The sequence below is a fragment of the Populus euphratica genome, unplaced genomic scaffold (genome assembly GCF_000495115.2).
Source record: "Populus euphratica unplaced genomic scaffold, PopEup_1.0 scaffold214.1, whole genome shotgun sequence".
Classification (NCBI taxonomy): domain Eukaryota; kingdom Viridiplantae; phylum Streptophyta; class Magnoliopsida; order Malpighiales; family Salicaceae; genus Populus; species Populus euphratica.
The window spans coordinates 149,772-170,230 of record NW_011500099.1 but is presented as its reverse complement, the minus strand read 5'-3'; the positions used below and the strand labels follow the sequence as shown (position 1 = coordinate 170,230).

The 20,459-nt window shown below is 29.2% G+C and overlaps 3 protein-coding genes across 4 annotated transcripts in view; 2 read left to right on the top strand and 1 right to left on the bottom strand.

Annotated features, from left to right (window-relative positions):
* Window positions 1-6,810: 6,810 nt before the first annotated feature.
* On the top strand, window positions 6,811-7,215 carry LOC105109434 (putative AP2/ERF and B3 domain-containing protein Os01g0140700). Its single transcript, XM_011004156.1, has one exon. It carries the CDS (start codon window positions 6,811-6,813, stop codon window positions 7,213-7,215), a length of 405 nt encoding a protein of 134 aa, XP_011002458.1.
* A 6,666-nt stretch (window positions 7,216-13,881) lies between these two features.
* On the top strand, window positions 13,882-14,271 carry LOC105109433 (uncharacterized). Its single transcript, XM_011004155.1, has one exon. The coding sequence runs from the start codon at window positions 13,882-13,884 to the stop codon at window positions 14,269-14,271; it is 390 nt and encodes a 129-aa protein (XP_011002457.1).
* A 2,636-nt stretch (window positions 14,272-16,907) lies between these two features.
* Window positions 16,908-20,459, bottom strand: part of LOC105109405 (ubiquitin-like domain-containing CTD phosphatase) — a 9,316-nt gene continuing 5,764 nt past the window's right edge. Inside the window, exons 3-7 of one of the 2 annotated variants that reach the window (XM_011004117.1) lie at window positions 19,251-19,365; window positions 19,123-19,186; window positions 18,538-18,703; window positions 18,063-18,350; window positions 16,908-17,273 (exon numbers count right to left, since the gene is read on the bottom strand). In XM_011004117.1, coding sequence (XP_011002419.1) covers window positions 18,111-18,350; window positions 18,538-18,703; window positions 19,123-19,186; window positions 19,251-19,365 — 585 coding nt within the window. In that variant the 3' untranslated portion in view covers window positions 16,908-17,273; window positions 18,063-18,110. The remainder of the gene's footprint in view (window positions 17,274-18,062; window positions 18,351-18,537; window positions 18,704-19,122; window positions 19,187-19,250; window positions 19,366-20,459) is intronic. The other variant, XM_011004116.1, reaches the window with a different exon arrangement.

Here is a 20,459-nt window from a genome sequence, read left to right as displayed (position 1 = left end):
TTGGTCATCCACTTATCAATTAGTCATCAAATCAATAGTTCCTAATTTTGGCCTATAAAATGAGGCATTTGTCATGCATTTAGGCATCTTGGTTTCTAGATCAAGATCATTCTCTTGCTTTCTCTCTTTGTATTTTTTGTAATGTTTATGCATTGCTTTTATTAATATCAAGTTTATGCCTTTCATTTCCTTTCATTTACTTAGCTAACTTTTATCTTATTTATGTTCTTATTTTGTTTATTTATTTTTCTTTCTTTCATTATGTCTAGCTAATTTTATTATATCAGGGTGAAAAGGTTACACTAATGGTGTAAGAATAAGTATAGTGTAAACTCAATATGGACTTTAATGTTTGATACTAACATGTTTTGTATTTGTTATCCTGTTCACTCTTTAATACTTTGCTTATTATATGACTAATCTTGATTTATGTTGTATAACACTTGGTACAACAAATACTTGGTACTTTTATAGCCCATACTGTATGGTATAACCGATACCTAAATTATGAAAGGAACTTGATTTGTTGTTAACATAAGTTATAATCATGAATGCTTGACGAGATTTACAAGTATTAGCGTTAATTGAATAAGATGACTAATGTAATCATGTTAACAATCTATAATCTGATTGGAACCTCCTTTGTGTGTGGTTTCCAATTGAATAATAAGAGTTTATACTATACTTGTTTGACATACCATTAGTGGAACCTCTAACCTTGACATTTATTGTTATCGTTGTTAAATCTTTACGTCAATATTCCATCTCAAAGTTCTCATCATCTTCTTCTTCTTCTCTTTCTTTATTATTATTATTATTATTATTATTATTATTATTATTATTATTATTATTATTATTATTGTTGTTATTATTACTGTTGTTATTGTTGTTTTATAATTGTTGTTTATTACTACTACTACTACTACTACTACTACTACTATTGTTGTTGTTGTTGTTGTTGTTGTTGTTGTTGTTGTTGTTGTTATAATTATTATTGTTATTATTGTTATTGTTATTGTTATTATATTGTTGTTATTTATAATTTGTATAACTAACCTCCCTATGGTTCGACCTCGGTCTTGCCGGGTTATTTATTATTTTGACACTCCTGCACTTGGAAGAAGACATCAATCTTTTAGTCATGTCACTTACAACTTTCATGTGGAGCCCAAGATTTAAAAAAGGTCATTTTCAAGTCCAAATTGTAGCAACAATAAAAAAGTCTGAATATATCCTACAGCCCAAATATTATTCAGTGTTTAGCCCATATCTGGAGTTCTAGAAATGCAAATGACCTCCATTTGTTTTTTGGAAAGCTGAGACAATTTCCTACAACTTTCATGTTTCAAGTGATTCTAATTCTAATGTTATCAATAACGTTCAAGAGAAGATAAGGACTGTCACTAAGTCAAGAGTTGACCACCCACTCAAAAACTTAACATGACCAAAAGATTGATGTCTTCTCTCAAGTGTAGGAGTGTCAAAGTAATAAATAACCCGGTAAGATCGGGGTCGAACCACAAAGAGGTTAATTATATAAATTATAAGTAACAATAATAAAACAACAATAATAACAACAACAAAAGTAAAATTAATAATAGTAATAGTAGTAGTAGTAGCAATAAAGAAGAAGAAGTTAATAAGAACTTGGAGATGGAAGATTAACGTAAGGATTAAACAATGATAACAACAAATGTCAACGTTAGAAGATCCACTAATGGTATGTCAAACAAGTATAGTATAAACTCTTATTATTTAATTTGAAACCACACACAAAGAAGGTTCCAATCATATTATAAATTGTTAACATGATTACATTAGTTATCTTATTCGAATAATGTTAATACTTGTAAATATTGTTAGGCATTCATGATTATAACTTATGTTAACAACAAATCAAGTTCCTTTCATAGCACAGGTGTTAGTTATACCATACAATATGGACTATAAAAGTGTCAAGTATTTGTTGTACCAAATTTTATACAATATAAATTTAGATTAGTCATTTAACAAGCAAAGTATTAAAGAGTGGACAAGATAACAAATACAAAACATGTTAGTATCAAACATTAAAGTCCATGTTAAGTTTACACTATACTTATTCTTACACCATTAGTGTAGCATTTTCATCTTTACATAATAAACTTAGCTAAACATAATAAAAAAGAGAAATATAAATAAACAAGATAAGAACATAAATAAGATAAAAGATAACTAAGTAAAGAAAAGGAAATGAAAACTATAAACAAGATATTAATAAAAATAAAACTTAAAAATATAAAAAGAGAAAGCAAGAGCATGATCTTGATCTGGAAACCAAGATGCCTAAATGTATGAAAAATACCTCCTTTTATAGGCTAAAATTGGGAACTATTGATTTAATGACTAATTGATGAGTGGGTGGTCAACTCTTGACTTGGTGACAATCTTTATCTTTTTTTGTCTAACCAAAATATCATTAATAACGTCAGAATTGAAACCACTTGAAAACATGAACATTGTAGGAAATTGTCTCAGCTTTTCAAGGAAAAAAAATGGAGGTCATTTGAACTTTTAGAACTCCAGATATAGCCTAAAAATTGAGCAGTGTTCGTGCTACAAGATATATTTGGATTTCTTCGTTGTTACTAAAATTTGGACTTGAAAATGATCTTTTTAAATCTTGGGCTCCTATAAAATTTGTAGGCCTATGTCTTACCTTTCCATCCATCTAAAGTAGACCTAAATCCAAGATCTACAGCTTTAGATATGACCCAATTACAGAACAGTGTTCTAGTTTGGACTGCACCAGCATCTCTTTTCTAAGTTTGGCCATCTTTTTGTCCTTTCAATTTAAGTTCTTAAATTCATCAATCAATTATTTCATTTATGTGATAAGTCTACATTTAAAATGAAAATTTACCATAAATTAAAGGTATTTTATATTATTAGATATGTTATTATAAAACATGTTTTAATTAAGGAGTTATTGATACTTCAAGTGCAAAATGATGAATGGTGATTTCTTTTTTCATTTTTAGGAAACCTATAATAGCCAGTTAAGGGAGAGATATGAGAATGATCATTTGACTCATTTATATTTCGATCTAGATTTGTGGATGGAGGTGAAATCATTTGGTGGACCCGATAAAAATCGAGTGTACGGGCTCTCTAACACTATGACCAAGAACTTGCAGTCAGCTCGTAGTGTCTCTACTATTAGGATCTTCAAATTAGTATCGAGCACCCAATCTGAGGATATCATAGCCTTGAAACAACACATGGATAATCTCACAAAGAAATACAAGTAACTCTCGGTGAATTATAAACAACTCAACCAAATGGTTATGAACATGACTTCACATAGTGATGATACATGTATGTCGTCTTTTTGGTTGTATAACAACCAGCCTCCTCCTCTAGATTTGTCATCATGCCAATTTTATTTTATTTTTGAAATACATTCAATTTGTAATCAATATTATTTAATTTTATTTTTTTGTTCTTAACATTTAATAAAAATTTATTTGCATAATTTTTTGTTCTTAATGTTTAATAAAATTTTATTTGCATAATTGGTTTTTTTACTATTAATTTATATTATTTATTCTAAATCATTTTTTTTAAATAAATACCTATCAAGAGATTTACCAACGGAATGTATCACCAATGAATTTACAGACAGATATAATCTGTTAGTATTTCATAAACTTACCAACACATGTACTGATGAATAATGTCCGTCAGCCTTTCATTGATAGCTAAAAAATATTTAATATATATTCCATTATCACCAACGGGCTAAATCCATTGGTAATGTTCCAGCATGAAGTTTTTTTTGCGCAATTTCTATTTGTAAAACAATCGGTAATTTTTATTTTTTTACCGATAACATTAGCAATGAAATGTGGTATTACCGATTGATGTTATGCTGACAGATGTTTTCCATCAGCAATTTATCGACTAAAATTACCGATAAACTCTGAATGTCAAACCGACAGAATATGTCCGTCGGTAAAATTATTGTAGTGAAAGATATGAGAAATGTGTTTTTAGGTTGAAATGACTTAAAAATTGAGTTTTTTAGACAAAAGAAATGTTGCTTAATTTTTCAACCACCATAGTGATGGGCGAAATTCAGGCTTGTGGATGACACATTGTCTGCATTGCCTACTTTTTTTCTCAAAAAAATAAAAATTGACAATAGGTTGTCGATCCCTTTAAAAAATAAAATAAAAACCAAACTCAAACACGTAGGGTTTGAAGGCTCACCTACACGATTGGGCTCTTCATTACCATGGGTCAGGCATGATATATATATATTGAATTTGGTTGAATACATGGTTCGGATTATAAGCATGACTAGTTAAGCCGCAACACTCTCAATATTATTTTTTTCTAATATTGGTTTTTTTAATTAATATCTTTTTTGTAACATGTTTGTTTTATATATTGAATTTGGTTGAATACATGGTTCGAATTATAAGCATGACTAGTTAAGCCACAACACCCTCGATATTATTTTTTTCTAATATTGGTTTTTTTAATTAATATCTTCTTTTTTAACATGTTTGTTTTTTTAATATTTTTTAAATATATGTTTCAGTTAATATCTCTCCTATGTGATTTTGTTTTCGCTTATTTAACATTTTTTGATATAGATTGTTTTTAATGGTGCTGTGTGTATTTGATTTTTGAAAAGATTATTTTTATTCATCTATATTTATTTTAATCTTTTATATAGATGAATTTTATTTTTAAAAATAAAAATATTTACTTTCATATAATATTTCTAATATATGCATTCTTATTTTTTTTCTTTCTTTTATTTTATTCAATCAATTTAATTCATGTGTCTATTTCTATTATTATTTGATTAAATAAAAAACTAATTTAAAAAAAATCAACAAACACAGTTGATTAAATGTTGTGTTTTGTGAAATTAAATATTTTAATCTATGAATGTCTCTTGATTTTTTCAGTTTTATTTTTAATTATTGTTAATGATTTTTTTTATTTATTAACATATATAATTTTCAATTTATTTAATTATATATATGCATGATTTTTTTAATTTGATGTTAGAATTTTTTTTATGTACAAAAACATGTTAGATATACAATATTTTTATAGGAGAAAAAAATATTTGGCCCACGGAGAGTTCTCATCAAATAACTAGTACTAATTATTGCTTGAGATATTGATATCTAGGTACTTTATTAAAAGGATTAAAAGAATGAAAATCAAGAGGATTCATGGTTGTACTGTATGGTTCTGAAGGTTTTTTGTGGTTATTTTTGCTTATTAGCATGTTTTTTTTTAATTGATGAAATAATATATTATAAAAAAAATTGGTGAAATAAAATAATTTATATATGACATGATTGAGAAACGTGATATATATAGCTTATTACTATCCTGAAATATTGATATATATATTTTTAAAAAAATGTAAAATGAACTACACATTAGAAGAGAGAAGAGGAGAGAGAAAAAAAGAAAAAATATAACGAAACTCTGATTACAGCAATACTAAAATCACATCAAAGTACTATATAAAAAAAAAATTTGATGAAAGCTTAATTTGACCCATAAAATTAAGATTACTATACTCACAAATATTCAGGTTACTTGCTTCCTAAGAGAAAGCAGGACATATAAGTCAGCACAAGGTCATAAATGGCTAAAATACAACATGACATGCGCTTCCTTTTCAATTTATTTATTTATTTATTTGGGATTGGGATTTGTTGGATCTGTCTGTTGACTACTGATATCCATTTATTTAAAATACAACACGTGTCTATGATTGCGTGTCTGTCTTCAGTGGATGTGTCGGGTAAAAATCGAACCTCTGAGCTGGCTACTCAGAGACACGTGTCAACATGCCAACATGAACTCTCGGCCGGTTGTGTCCATGCTAAATGTCCAAAGAAGCTTCCATTAATTAATAATAACTGACCAGGTCGTGCTGGTTGAAATTTATGTTTTAAAATAAATTAGGTAAAATATTAATTTAGTAAAATCTATTTTTATCAAATTAGATTCTTAATCATTTAATCTGATTAAATTTTTTTATTAAAAAATAAAATATTATCAATTTAATAAAAATTATTAATCCAAATTTATTTAGCAACTCATAAATCACTTTATAAATAAGACTATTTCTGTGTTAATTCTTTCAAATATAAATAATAATTTTAGGAGATATATATATATATATACACACCCTTTTGAATTCTTATTTAAATTTTTTATCAAGGTTATAGCAATAATTATTTTTAAAATATATGAAAATAATATTTATTTATTTTAAAATAATAATTTTAACATCAATACATTAAATAATCTGAAAATATCATAAAAATTAATTTAAAATAAAATAAATAAAATATAATTTATAATTTTTCAAAAATATTTTTAAAATATAAAATCACATCAAAAGTAATCTATTTTGACCTTATATGGTAGATTGGCGGCTCACAAAATTTATCTATCCAAGAACACACTCTGATACAGCTCAGCTAGGAATTGTTTACTTAGGTGGTGATGTGTATGTGTGGGCCACCGAAAATTGTACCACCACAATCGTTGAATTGGCTGGCAGTTAAAATAATTGCATACTTTTTCACTACTCGGTTGGTTTTTTAATACGTGTAAGCACTAAAAAAATAGATCACATGGAATAACCAACCCCTGTGTATGAACATCCCTCTCTCATTCTCTTAATTTGTTTGTTTCCTAATGTGTGTGTGTGTGTGTGTGTATAACTTACGTCTGCTCCCACCCTAGCCTCCTCTCTTCGCAAAAACTCTTTTCTCCTGGTAAGGAATGGAGCAAGTGCATCTCTTCACGAAGAAACTAAAACCAACCCATATAAGCCATACTCTTTCAGTTCCGACCCATGTCCTCGAGGCTTTTCCGATTCCTGAAGGAGCCCATATTTTGAATTTCGAAGCAGTCGATGCTACTGATAATACATGGAGGTTCTGCTTGTCAACCCGTCTGACTGGGGCATACGCAAAACCCGTTCTTCTACGCTCTTCTTGGGGTCGTTTTGTAGAGCAGAAAGGCCTTGCTCCCGGAGACAGGGTTGTCTTCTTCATGCAGAGAGACGACGAAGCTAATGACAATATGATCAGGAGGTACACGGTTAGAGCTCAACGAAAGGTGATGATCTTGATGGGGCAAGATGTTTGGGTTGACGTCGAGGATCTTCCCCTACATGGTCTTTGAAGAGTTTGACATATAAGCTGATGGCACGAAAAGAGCCTTTTCCACTCCACTGGTAGTTTGTTATAGGGCCTGGTTTGTAATTATATCGTTTTTTCTTAAAAATTTAATTATTTTTAAGAAAATTAAAACCTTAGATATCTAGTCTTTTCCATTCGCTTTTCTTGTTAATTTATGTCTGCTAGCTCCTCAGTGTCCTATGAGCTTTGAATAGAAAGAATACAATGCAGCTAATAAAAATAGCTCAAAAATGGCGTCTTCTATAACCCTTGTCTCTATCTACCAAACTATTGACTGGAGTCCGTTCACATTGGAGAAATGAAGTGTGACTATCTCTACATGACATGACTAATATTATATTCAGTTCCAGATTTTAACAGCGATTATAATTTAAAATTTTTAAAAAAACTATATTTAAATAATATTTTCTATTTTTAAAAAATTATTTTTTAAAATTAACATATTAAAATGATTAAAAAATATATAAACTTTTTTAAAAAAATTTAAAATTTATAAAAACACAATTTCAACCATGTATTCATATAAATTCTTAATAATTCAACATGTATGCTTTTGTAAGATTATAATCAGATAAAATCTTTTTTATTGATATAAATATATTAAAAACATTTTAAAATATCTGAAAAAACATTAATTTGCATTAATTTGATGCATTCATTCCAAATACATTTTAAAAAAGCATTGCAAAACATAACTTAAATATCCGGATGAATATATTAGCTACACAACTGCAACTGAGACTGAGCCTTTAATTCTTGAAGCAATCCCATGTCAGAAACGCTTATCATTAGAACGTTCAAGACTCGGAGGGTTAAATGATCGCTGCAATGGTGGAGGTGGCGGTGGCGATTTGTTGACAGTGATGGGGCAGCACTGAAATATATTGTTAGGAGGAGTCGCAAGTTAATTTGCCTCAGTGAGGATGAAGAGGATGTCATGACAGCCGGAGTTGACCTAATAAATACTAGATTGGTAGATGTAATAATTTAAAATGATGTATTGTGGTTTTACACATATAAAAATACAACATGTTTTATATTTATTTTTAAAATTTTTAAAATGATTAAAATAAATATTATTAAGAAATTAAATAATTAAATTATAGAGAATAAAATATAGTTTCAATTAAAAATTTATTTTCTTATCCATATATTTCATTTATGTTTTATGAAAACATGTATTTTTTTATGGATAACATAATCTTTTGAATGAAAACCTAACAAAATTTAAATAAATATTTTCAAGAATTGAAATTATTTAAATCAATAAGGAAAAAAAATCTTTAACCAAATGTCTCCTTTTTATTAATTGTTTTTCCTAGAAAAAATACATGTTTTTTTATGAAAACAAAATAATTTTTTTTTAACAAAAAGCTTAGCATCACATGAGAATTAAATTTTAATAAAAAAAATACTATCATGAATTTTTTTAATCAAAAAATATAAAAGAATAAAACAATTATTAATTTCATAAAAATATATAAAAACTAACATAGTTTGTATTGTAGCCACGGTTATAAAACTTGAACCAAAATATTGGTCCACTTGGAACTAGCTAAGGTTGAATTGGAATTTATGGTGATTGATAAAAAAAAAATAAAGGAAAAAATTAAATTAGTTAAAAATCTCAGTTGATTCATGATCATATTTACTTGGATAAAACCTAATAAAAACTTATTTATTTATTTTGAAGTTGTTTTATTTGTATAAAAATTTTATTTGATTTAACTTGAGTGAACCATTATAGCAAATAACTTATAACATGACTTATTTCTGACTAAAAAGCTGTGATTGTGGCATTTCTAGTAGGATATATATAAAGTTGAAATTTGATTTATTTAACTGATATTGAACCCAATTAATTAATTTTGTTCTTAACTAAAAAATAACAACCACAGTATATTAAGTTTTAAAAGCACACCTATTTTCTTTCACCGTTCTTTTTTTCAAAAAAAAAAAATATCTTTTATATATGTCCATATCATACAGGCAAATTATATATATTTACAATTACTAGTCCGCATATGAATAAAAGTTCGAAAATAAAAATACTAAAGCAAAGCTATTATCTTAATAATAAATACTAGATTGGTTGATGTAATAATTTAAAATGATGTATCGTGATTTTACACATACAAAAATATAACATGTTTTATATTTATTGTTAAAAATTTTAAAATAATTAAAATAAATAATATTAAGAAATTAAATGATTAAATTATAGAGAATAAAATTTATTTTCAATTAAAAATTTATTTTCTTATCCATATATTTCATTTATGTTTTATGAAAACATGTATTTTTTTATGGATAACATAATCTTTTGAATGAAAACCTAACAAAATTTAAATAAATATTTTCAAGAATTGAAATTATTTAAATCAATAAGGAAAAAAAATCTTTAACCAAATGTCTCCTTTTTATTAATTGTTTTTCCTAGAAAAAATACATGTTTTTTTATGAAAACAAAATAATTTTTTTTTAACAAAAAGCTTAGCATCACATGAGAATTAAATTTTAATAAAAAAAATACTATCATGAATTTTTTTAATCAAAAAGTATAAAAAAATAAAACAATTATTAGTTTCATAAAAATATATAAAAATTAACATAGTTTGTATTGTAGCCACAATTATAAAACTTAAACCAAAATGGTGGTCTAAAACTTGAAACAAAATGATGGTCCACTTGGAACTAGCTAAGGTTGAATTGGAATTTATGGTGATTGATAAAAAAAAATAAAGGAAATAATTAAATTAATTAAAAATCTGAGTTGATTTATGATTTTATTTACTTGGATATATAAAACCTAATAAAAACTTATTTATTTATTTGGAAGTTATTTTATCTAGACAACTTATTTATATAAAAATTTTATTCGAGTCAATCATCATAACAAATAACTTATAACCTATGACTTATTCCTGACTAAAAAGCTGTGATTGTGGCATTTTTAGTAGGATATAAAGTTGAAATTTGGTTTATTTAACTGATATTGAACTAATTAATTAATTTTGTTCTTAAATAAAAAATAACAACCACAGTATATTAAGCTTTAAAAGCACACCTATTTTCTTTCACCGTCCTTTTTTTCCAATAAAAAAAAGTCATCTTTTATATATGTCAATATCATACAGGAAAATTATATATAGTAACAATTACTAGTCCACATATGAATAAAAGTTCGAAAAAATACAAAGATTTTATCATTCAATCTCCATGAATGAACAAACTTGTCTTTACCTGGATCAGTCAAACCTAAAATGTCAATGTATGGACTAATTTCATGTGCAAAGTACTTCAAGACTGTATATATGAGGGAGTCACTATATGCTTCATTAATTTATTTTAAGGCAGTGTATAGCAAAAATGGAAAAGAAAATCATGGCTCCACAAACTCTTAAATTACAATTATATTATAGAGAGAATTGCGATTTCATGTTTCTGAATTGTTAACAATTTTTTGTCAATAGATAAGTTAAATTAACCTAACTAATAAAACCTGAATTAAATAGATTTTTAAAAACTAATAATAAAAAAAAATCCGGAAATGAAAAGAAAAATAGTAAGAATTAATATGAAACAACAACTTCCAGATTTAATTTGAAAAAAAAAACATCTTATAAAATATATATCTTTTATATATGTCCATATTATACAATATTTTTGTTGAGGCAAATTATATATAGTTACTATTACCAGTCCACATATGAATAAAAGTTGGCAGCAAAAATACAAAGATTTTATCATTCAATCTCCATGAACGAACAAACTTGTCTTTACCTGGATCAATCAAACCTAAAATGTCAATGTATGGACTAATTTCATGTGCAATAGTACTGTCGATCTGATAAACCAAGATTAACCCAGTCTTTGCTCGAGCAGCACGCACAGATCGAAATGAATTTTAGTTTCCTGGGTGGTCCATATATGCTCTTACTTAATTGAAAACTCCAATATTATGGCCACAAATTTCTTCTATGGGTTCCACATAGAGGCAGAGTCATGGAAACGAACAAGGGGAAGCACCGAGGAAACTTCCTAGTCGGAAGGTTCCTGGGAATTGCCTGGACCAGAAACCAAAGCATCCAAGTTTTTCCACAGCTATTACGTGTATTGATGTGGATAGCTTCTAATTAGTCTTTGTTTCCTAACATTCATCAAAGTTAATTATTAAAGGAGTTATGGTATGTTAAAACTTCGTTTTTTTTCTTTCTTTTTTTAAGCAATGAGGGCATGATTGTTCTGGCTTTTATTGAGTTAATTTATGGTGCAAAATTGTGAGATTTTATTAGTTATTTAAAGAAAAATTCTCTAAAAATAATTATAGAGTATTTTATCATTTTCTTGTTGGGTAATAAATTTTATATCCACTCTTGTCTTTGTGTCTATTTTTCAAAAAAAAAAAAGAATCACAAAGAATAATTAATACGGTGTCGATAGTTGTTCTCGGAACACCATTAATCTTTCTATTTTTCTATACAAAGAATAAGTTTCTTTTTTTATCATATTTTAAAGAAATCATTTACATTCAAAATAAATAAATAGTCTATATAGCAAATAAAAAATGATGTTTTGTTTGTTTAGATATAATGATGAAAAAAAATAAAGACAATTTTTTATAGGATTTTACGAGTGAAATACTGTCTGTATTTTTTATTTACTTCAATTTTCTCTGAATTTGGGCAGATAAATTTTGTGTGTATAAAGGAAGAAAGTTAAAGATTTATGTTAATTCGTTTCTTTATTTTCTATTTCTAATTTTAGCTTTCAAACAAAGAAAAGAGGCTTATTGTTATTATTATTATTATTTACACAACACTTTCTTTCTATTTCATTTATCTCCAAAAACATATACTATAATTGAGATCACATTTAACTTAAATGATTTAAGATTGAAATTTTGAACAATAAATATAAAACAAATCCACTTATCAAGAAGTTAAATTTCTACATAGGATAGCTATTTTCTTTTATTTTTAATATTAATATTCATAAAGTAGTGAAGTCACGAAAACTATAGCTCGCTAGATTTAGAAATTTAACTGTCATTACTCTTAAATGGTAAATCAATGGATACTTCTTTTTCATAGTAATTGAAATAGTACTAGCCTCATCTTTCATAGCCAAAATAATGTCTTATGTCGCCTGTTTTTTCTTTCACTTAATGTCCTCAACATTATATTAATTAATTTACGAGTGGATAACCCAGAAATTACACTCTGAAATTCTTGCTTCAATTTCTAAAACAATTGAAATAAAGTTTAGATTCGACGAGGACATGTACTTACTGCCAGTGATGGGCATGCTAAATGTCTACTGAAGCTTCCAATAATTAGTAAAAATGTTCAAATTTGATCATAGTTTTCAAGATTTTCATAACATAGGATAAAAGAAGGCTCCTTTAACAAGTTTGAGTTATGATAGTGAAATCATGACCATTGTGATTGGGAACCCTTTCAATAGGATATATATATATATATATATGTTCAATAGGATTATATGTAGTTGTTAAATTTGGGTTGAGTTCAGAAATTCAAGATTTAAAATTTAATTTAAGTTTAGTTTTTAATTATATTGGACAAAACATTAACATAGTCAAACTCATTTAATCTAATAAGATTTTTAATGACTTGATTAACCTAATTAAATCATATCATATTTAATTAAGAAAAAAATGCCTTGAAAAATCTAGAATATAAAGTCTAACTTAAATCAGATTTATAACTAAACTAGATATGATAAATAATTAATTCGTTAAACTTGTGTGGTCTAATTGAATTTTTAATGGTTCTATTGATATAATTAAACAAAATCCAAACACTACCACTTTGATTATTTTATTAAGAACAGGAATAAAATATTGTAGTAAAAATAATTAACGAGCCATTAATTAACTTGATAGCTCTAGAAGCTTTGCCTTTATAAATAGTAATTTAGGAGATAGTGGAAAACACCAAAACCCATCTTCACTGTCTCTATAGATCCCTAGCCATAGGTACCCTTTTGACTTTCCAATCAAGTCAATCACATGAAAAAGTAATCTATTTTGAACTTATATGGTAGACTGATCCATCCATGAACACACTCTGATATAGCTCAGCTTGGAATTGCTTGATATGGTGATGTGTTGTGGGCCACTGGAATCATTCGTTGAATTTACCGGCCATTAAAATCATCGCAATCTTTTTCTAAATCTCCCATGAATCCATAACTCAATTGGGTTTACCTTCAAGAGATTTTCTTGAGTTCAAGCTTCTATTTTATTATGACAAATTTTATGTTTAAATTAAATTAGGGTTGAATTATGTTTTGTAGCTATGTGTGTTTATAACCAAAAAAAAAAAACTTTGTAAATATAATTTATTAGGAATAATTACACTCTAATGATTGATTAAATATAATTTTTGCTCAAATCTTTGTAAGTTTGTTGACCTTTTTTTGTCGAGCCCACGTATACACATCACATTAGGCATCTCTCTCTCTTGTTTTTTTTTTTGCCATGCCCATCTCATCTTACCGACTTTATATATATAGGGCATCTCCCCCTTCCTTTCTCTGAGTTTGTTTCCTAGTGTCTATATAGCTAATCTCTGCTCCCACCCTAGCTTTCTCTCTTCACAGAAACTCTTGTATCTCCTGAAAAGGAATGGAACAGGTACATCTCTTCACGAAGAAACAAAAACCGACCCATATAAGCCATACTCTTTCATTTCCAACCCATGTCCTGGAGGCGTTTTCGTTTCCTCAAGGAGCCCATATGATGAAATTTGAAGCAATCGATGCTACTGATAATGCATGGAAGTTTTGTCTATCAACCCGTCTGACTGGAGCATACCCAAAACCTGTTCTTCTACGCTCTTCTTGGCATCGTTTTGTAGAGCAGAAAGGCCTTGTTCCCGAAGACAGGGTTGTCTTCTTCATGGAGAGAGATGGCATGCTCAGGAGGTACACGGTGAAAGCTCAACGAAAAGTGATGATCTTGATGGGGCAAGATATTTGGGTCGACGTCGAGGATCTTCCCCTGTATGGTCTTTGAAGAGTTTGACCTATAAGCTGTAGCTACGAAAATAGTCTTCACTATCCACCGGTGGTAATTCTAGCCTTATAGCCTAGCTGGAGCCGTTTGGAAAGGCGATTTACTATTGCTTGCTCGGATTTGGTAATGTTAAAATAATAGAATTCTGTTTAATTAGTTAAATAATTTGTTTAGCAGTAATCAATGTCATGCATGAGAAGTATTGTATGGTTTGGCTTTCAAGTTTCTTCCCTCTTCTTCTTGATGCAGTATGCATGCTCCTCGGTGTCCTATGAGCTTAATTTGAATAGAAAGGACATGATGAAGCTAATAAAAATAACTCAATTGTTGGCATAAGTTAACTTCCTTCTATACCCATAATTGTCTCCACCAAAGGTTGACATGAAGCGTGACCATCTCTACCGACCAATCTCATATTTAGTTATTCGCTGGTTCATGTTTTTGTAAGAATCTAAAGAGTCATAGTTTTAAAATCAAAACAGGATTCACCCAAGGTAAAACTCTAGTAATGATCAAGAGGATTGAATCTAATTTTTTTAAAAATCAAAACAATATTTTCATAAAAACAAAAAACGTTCACTTATTAATGTTTGGATTTTGACCAAGTTCATCAAGTTATAAGTCACCAAGTAATTTGTTTTTAACATAAACTAATTCAAGTCTCAAGTTGGCCATATACCTAGTCGATTTATCAAACTGATTTGAATTTTAAAATAAAAAAATCAAATTTATAATTTTGATATTAATATATTAAAATTATTTCAAAATATAACTTTAATTAGTATTAATTTAATATCTGCTTGTCCCCAGTACATTTTCAAAATATTTTATTATTATTATTATTATTATTTTTTAATCTTGGTAAGGTTAAAGATGATGAGGATACAACAACTATTATTAAACCTTACACAATTTAACTTGAAAATTTTAATTTTCAAACTCAAGACTTGATTTAAATTATTGAATTGATAAAATTTTCTTGACAATAATTCGATTGACCCAATTCAATCTCAACCCAATTAACACAAGGAAATCCTTTTTGACCCAATTCAATCTCAACCCAATTAACACCAATTAACACAAGGAAATCCTTTTCAAAAATAAAACAATATTATTTTACTAAAAAAAATTAACTCATATATAAACAAAATTGACTCAATGGATATCTTAAACAAAGTTGACTCATCTTAAGTAAGGAGTCAAGCCCTTGAGCTTGACAGCTAAACTTTCCTGTCATGATAGAGATGTGAACATATTCTAATAATTAAATTTATTAAATTTTACATTTTAAAAATACTTTACAAAAAATTTAAGTTAATATAATTTTCTAAAAAATATATATTTTCATATAAAAAACACAAAACTATTATTATACCATTGAAACAAAACAACCGGTGGTAATGCTGGCGTCATATAAAAAACACAACTATTACCATACAATTGAAACAAACCAACAAGTGGTAATGTTGGCGGCATATGTATACACACGGCCAATGGTGGCAAGAGGCAGTGATTTGATGCTTCGTGATTTATACATGTTAAGTTTATTTGGTGGTGTAGTTATAATTATTTTTTAAGTAATTTTTTATATTAAAATATATATATAAATAATTTTTTAAAAAAAAATTATTTTTAACACTAACCTATTAAAATAATTTAAAAACGTTAAAAATATATTAATTTAAAATAAATAAAAAATAAAATAATTTTAATTTTTTAAAAAAATACTTTTTAAACGCAAAACTAAAGAATCATACAACATGCTTTGAATTTTGTTAACATAAAAATTAAATTTAACAAAAAAAAAAGAAGTTCTATGATGTAAGTAAATGGTTGCACTTTAAATTAATGAATTATAAATTACTAAATCTTTTTTGTTTTCCGTTATCCATATCTCTTTTTTGAAATACGTAAAAGATTCTACTAAAAATTCAATTCATAAAGACATTAATTATTTTGCATAAACCCAAAATTTGAATCATAAGTTAAGTGTGCCTGCCCAATTCAGTCTAAAACATCATTTAAAAAAATATCAAATCAAATCTCACAACCAGATCAATAAGCTAAGTTGAGGAAATTTACCCAAGTCATGGTTACATAAAACCTGACCCAGAGTAAGACTAGATCCCAAGTCAACAGTTTTACCTGAGCAAGCCGGTTTTATAACAATGATTTAAAGCATTCTTATGAAGACGACTAACCTTCCTGCTCATCCAAAATGGACAACCATCTGGTCGACAGGGATGGTGAAGTTCAACTTTAATGCTGCCATTGATGTTTAAAATAAGGTGGCCAAATTGGTTCTTCCATTCAAGTCTACTGAATCATGCTCGTCGAGCTAACAATAGAGCTGCTCATGCGATGGCCTTCTAGGCTAGGTTTAAGGGTGATAAATGTATTACACTGGGAAGATCCTAGTGATTGCAAACTCTGATGTATCTTAGCTGTTTTTTTTTTTTTTAACTCTGATGTATCTTAGCTGTTTTTTTTTAAAAAAAAATGAAAGGAAAACAAGCTGCCAAGGAAGATGAAAAAAAATTAAATGCATAATTAAAAAACCTAGAAAACCCTCTAACTATGTAAATCTGGCAACTCTTTTGCGCTAACCCACCAGACAACCACACGCACCAATTATCTCGACTAAGGTTTCCATCCACAAGAACTACTCATTTACTAACCACCATACAAGTTTCACAGGGTCTGAGCATTAGAAATCTAGAGCTAACCCAGGCCATTAGCATACAAGTAGAGAGCTTAGATCAAATTGTCTTTTATATGTGTTTTGCAGCACTACACTTGACTGATGTATTAATCAAATAGAAAGGAAGTTATAGAGCTACCTTGAAAGTTGGGATAGAACAAGGCATGGAATTCTAAAATTTCATCTGAAACCATTCCCCTGCATCCTCCAAGAATGTTCAGTTCTTGTGATTTATAGAACAAAGAAAGGAACACAAACAGGCTGGCCTTTTGCTCTATATCCGAATCCAACCTTGGCATCCCTGAAATGGAAGATCTCATTAGAAATTACAAGGGTATGCCAGAACAAACATGTGTAATTGAGTAGTTTATAATTTTAAATTCCAGTGTTTTTTATGCACAATAGTTTTTATAATGTTGCCAAATGACCCATAACACTCCCTTGATAAGGTTCCAGAGGGCCAATGACTACACGCTGAACATAACATCAGCCATCTAGAACTACCACTTCCATATGAGCTGCACCCCATGAGGGATCCATATACATGTTCCATAATGCCCCCCAAACACCCCCCCCCCCCCCCCCCCAACCCTCTCTCCTCCGGTCTCTGAAAACAACAAATCATGCAAATTGCAACACTTTAACAAATCAAACATTGTCCATCATCTCCATGGTTAGATGGCATTCACCTCACCAATGTTTGCATAACACAATCCACCATCATTCATCATTGTTGCCATTATTAGTGTAATAATAACATCAATATGCTCCACCATGATGACAACACAAAATTTCTTACACCATAGCTATAATAATTAATTAAATCACTGATCACTTTTAAAAACACCTTGATCTCTTTCATATGATTTCCATAGATCTGCAATGAGAAACTTAGGTAACAATTTATGTATGTATACCATTAATAGTTAGCCATAAATTTTCCGTTATATTTGGAATTCCCCTAATGAGATAAGAAGCTATAGTAGATATCTACATTTTGGTCCAATGTATTGCCAGAGACAATGTTTTGGCAGCAATAACAAGTGAGGTTTGACAGAGATGATAACTGAAACAAAAGAACACAAACTACCTGCCTCAAAAGGAAGACATAAGCTTAAGGTTTCAAAATTCATTAATGTCACTCAGGTACATCACTCAGTTCGTCTGCAAAGAACTCCCACATTTTATGATCCAGGACACTTAAGTCATCGAGATCTGCAATGGCGAGCAAGTAATGTGTGAGCTTCACTAGCTCCTGATCATTATCTCGATTTGCATGAGCCTTTCGGAATGGCTTGATTACCAAACCATTTTGCAGGTTCATCATGAAATTTCTTCGCAGATCGTCAAACATTATAGTGTTTTTTGAACTGTAAAACTGAACCAAAAAGAAAGCATGTCAACTTGTGGTGCTTGACAATTGGACTTCATGCAAGAAACAAAATGGTTCCATTTTCTCCACGGTATTTGAAAAATATTAAAACATGGTGCAAGTCAGTATGTCACTGTTATTTGGGTAACACATTGACGATGGAAAATAATACACACGTGTCTTAAAGTTGCACCTCTGGGAATTTAGCCCAAATCAACCCAAGTGGCTTGCATTCAAAGATCCCACAAGAGTCTGACTGAACTGTAATCATTGCCGAGTGGTCTAAAAGAGCTGTGATTTTGTAGTTAGGATTGTTGAGGACCCCCAACTGTCCCATCTTCAATTCAACCCACTTCATGCTGTAGAAAAGAGGTACATTTAGTATTTTACTCTTTTGGAATTTTATATTGTGTTAGTCATTTTAATTTTTAGTATTATTTAGGAATATTAATATTTACAATTTAGTAGTAAAGTAGGAATGTTGAGTTATTATTTAGTAGGTTTTCCTATTTTTATAGGGATGTTTTAATTTTTAATGCTATTAGGATCTACTTTTCCTATTTCTATTTGGTTGGTGCCATTAAATATGCTAGTTGTGTTTTGAGCATTGATTGATCAAATAAATTGAGTTTTCCACAGAATTGGTTCTCTTGAGTGTTGTGTTCATGTGTTTACAACTGTTTCTGCATCACTTCATTTATCAGGCTTGGGAAGGGGAGGAAAAGTAGAAAGCCAGCACAAAGAAAGAGAAAAAATCAAAGTAAATTGAGGATCTGACCTGGTTGCGGACCATATCATTATGTCATATTCTGCATAAATGGCAGTGAGAAACTCATGAAGATCTGCACCAGATGACAACATTAGAAATTAACTGTAACAAAAAATTCCTACAACCTAGCTACTTACATGGTCGCATGAGTTCAAGTGGAGTCTCTGCTGTGGATCGGTGATCAAACAGCGTATAGTCAATGTCCAGAACAAGCAGTTTCTTCCCTGGACGACATGGATTTTTAAGTTCAATCTACAGATCCAAACACAACAAACATGGACATTACTCACAAGCTTTGTGCAGAAAAATGAAGTATCAAATCGTGCATGCAAATTAATGTCAGTTTAGAGGTATCATGCCATACTTGGTAGATAAAAACCATGGGTCCTTGTTTATGATTAGGTACATAATAGGCACTTTTTATAATCTTCTGTGCAGAGAAAACAAATGGTGGAAAATATAGAGGAAACAACAGCTTGGTTACTAAATACACAAAGCACCGGGCAACACTTATGCACCAGCTAGATGAACATTTCACCTCAACATTAAATGCACTCCAATTATCAGACACCATCCCTCCATCAAAATAAAGACCAAAAAATTAAATAAATAACCTTTCACAAAATTTCTTTAAGATGTCCCCATCCATTAAGTAGACACATGCACATATACATGTACATATACCACTTTGTGACATTTTGACCTTCCACTCCATTAAATTCCTTATTTTTTATCCTCTTTCAAAAACTGAAAGTTAAGAGAATAGTTTACAAAGCCAAAGATAATTTGCTATATTGTCTAGCGACTGAAACACATGCAATCAAGATATTGATTAAATCTCAAAATTTGCAGCCACAGACTAACGAGAAGGTGGTAGTGCTCTGGAATAGATTTCATAAGACTTCAATAGGCAATTGAAATCAACTTTTATTACTTAAAAACCAACAACATAATTTTGACAAGAAGCATTTAGATATATGTGATTTCAGATATATAAGATGACTAGGTTAACCAAGACAAAAAGGAAGGCTTCAACATTGTCGCACCCTCGCGAGCAGAGCGCGGCGTCGCGGCGACCATCAATTGATTTCGGGGTCTCTTAGTTTTATTTTTGTGTAAAAGGGAGTCGCCACCTAGTATTATGGTCACTAGGAAACCTAACTGGTCTTTCAGAGATTCTAAGGAAAGAGACTGGTTGCGTACGGGGAAGGGTTTAGCACCCCTAGTACGCCCTACCTAAGGTAAGCTGCTTGGTGTTTATCTTATAATTGCTATGGTGTTGGTGTTTTCTAATCTCGTCAGTTTTTTTTGGTTCGATTGTAACTAAATTTCTTAAGAAAGAAATC

Bases quoted from the DNA above. Each gene is read 5' to 3' on its own strand.
- LOC105109433 (XM_011004155.1), top strand. From the start codon at position 13,882: ATGGAACAGGTACATCTCTTCACGAAGAAACAAAAACCGACCCATATA.
- LOC105109434 (XM_011004156.1), top strand. From the start codon at position 6,811: ATGGAGCAAGTGCATCTCTTCACGAAGAAACTAAAACCAACCCATATA.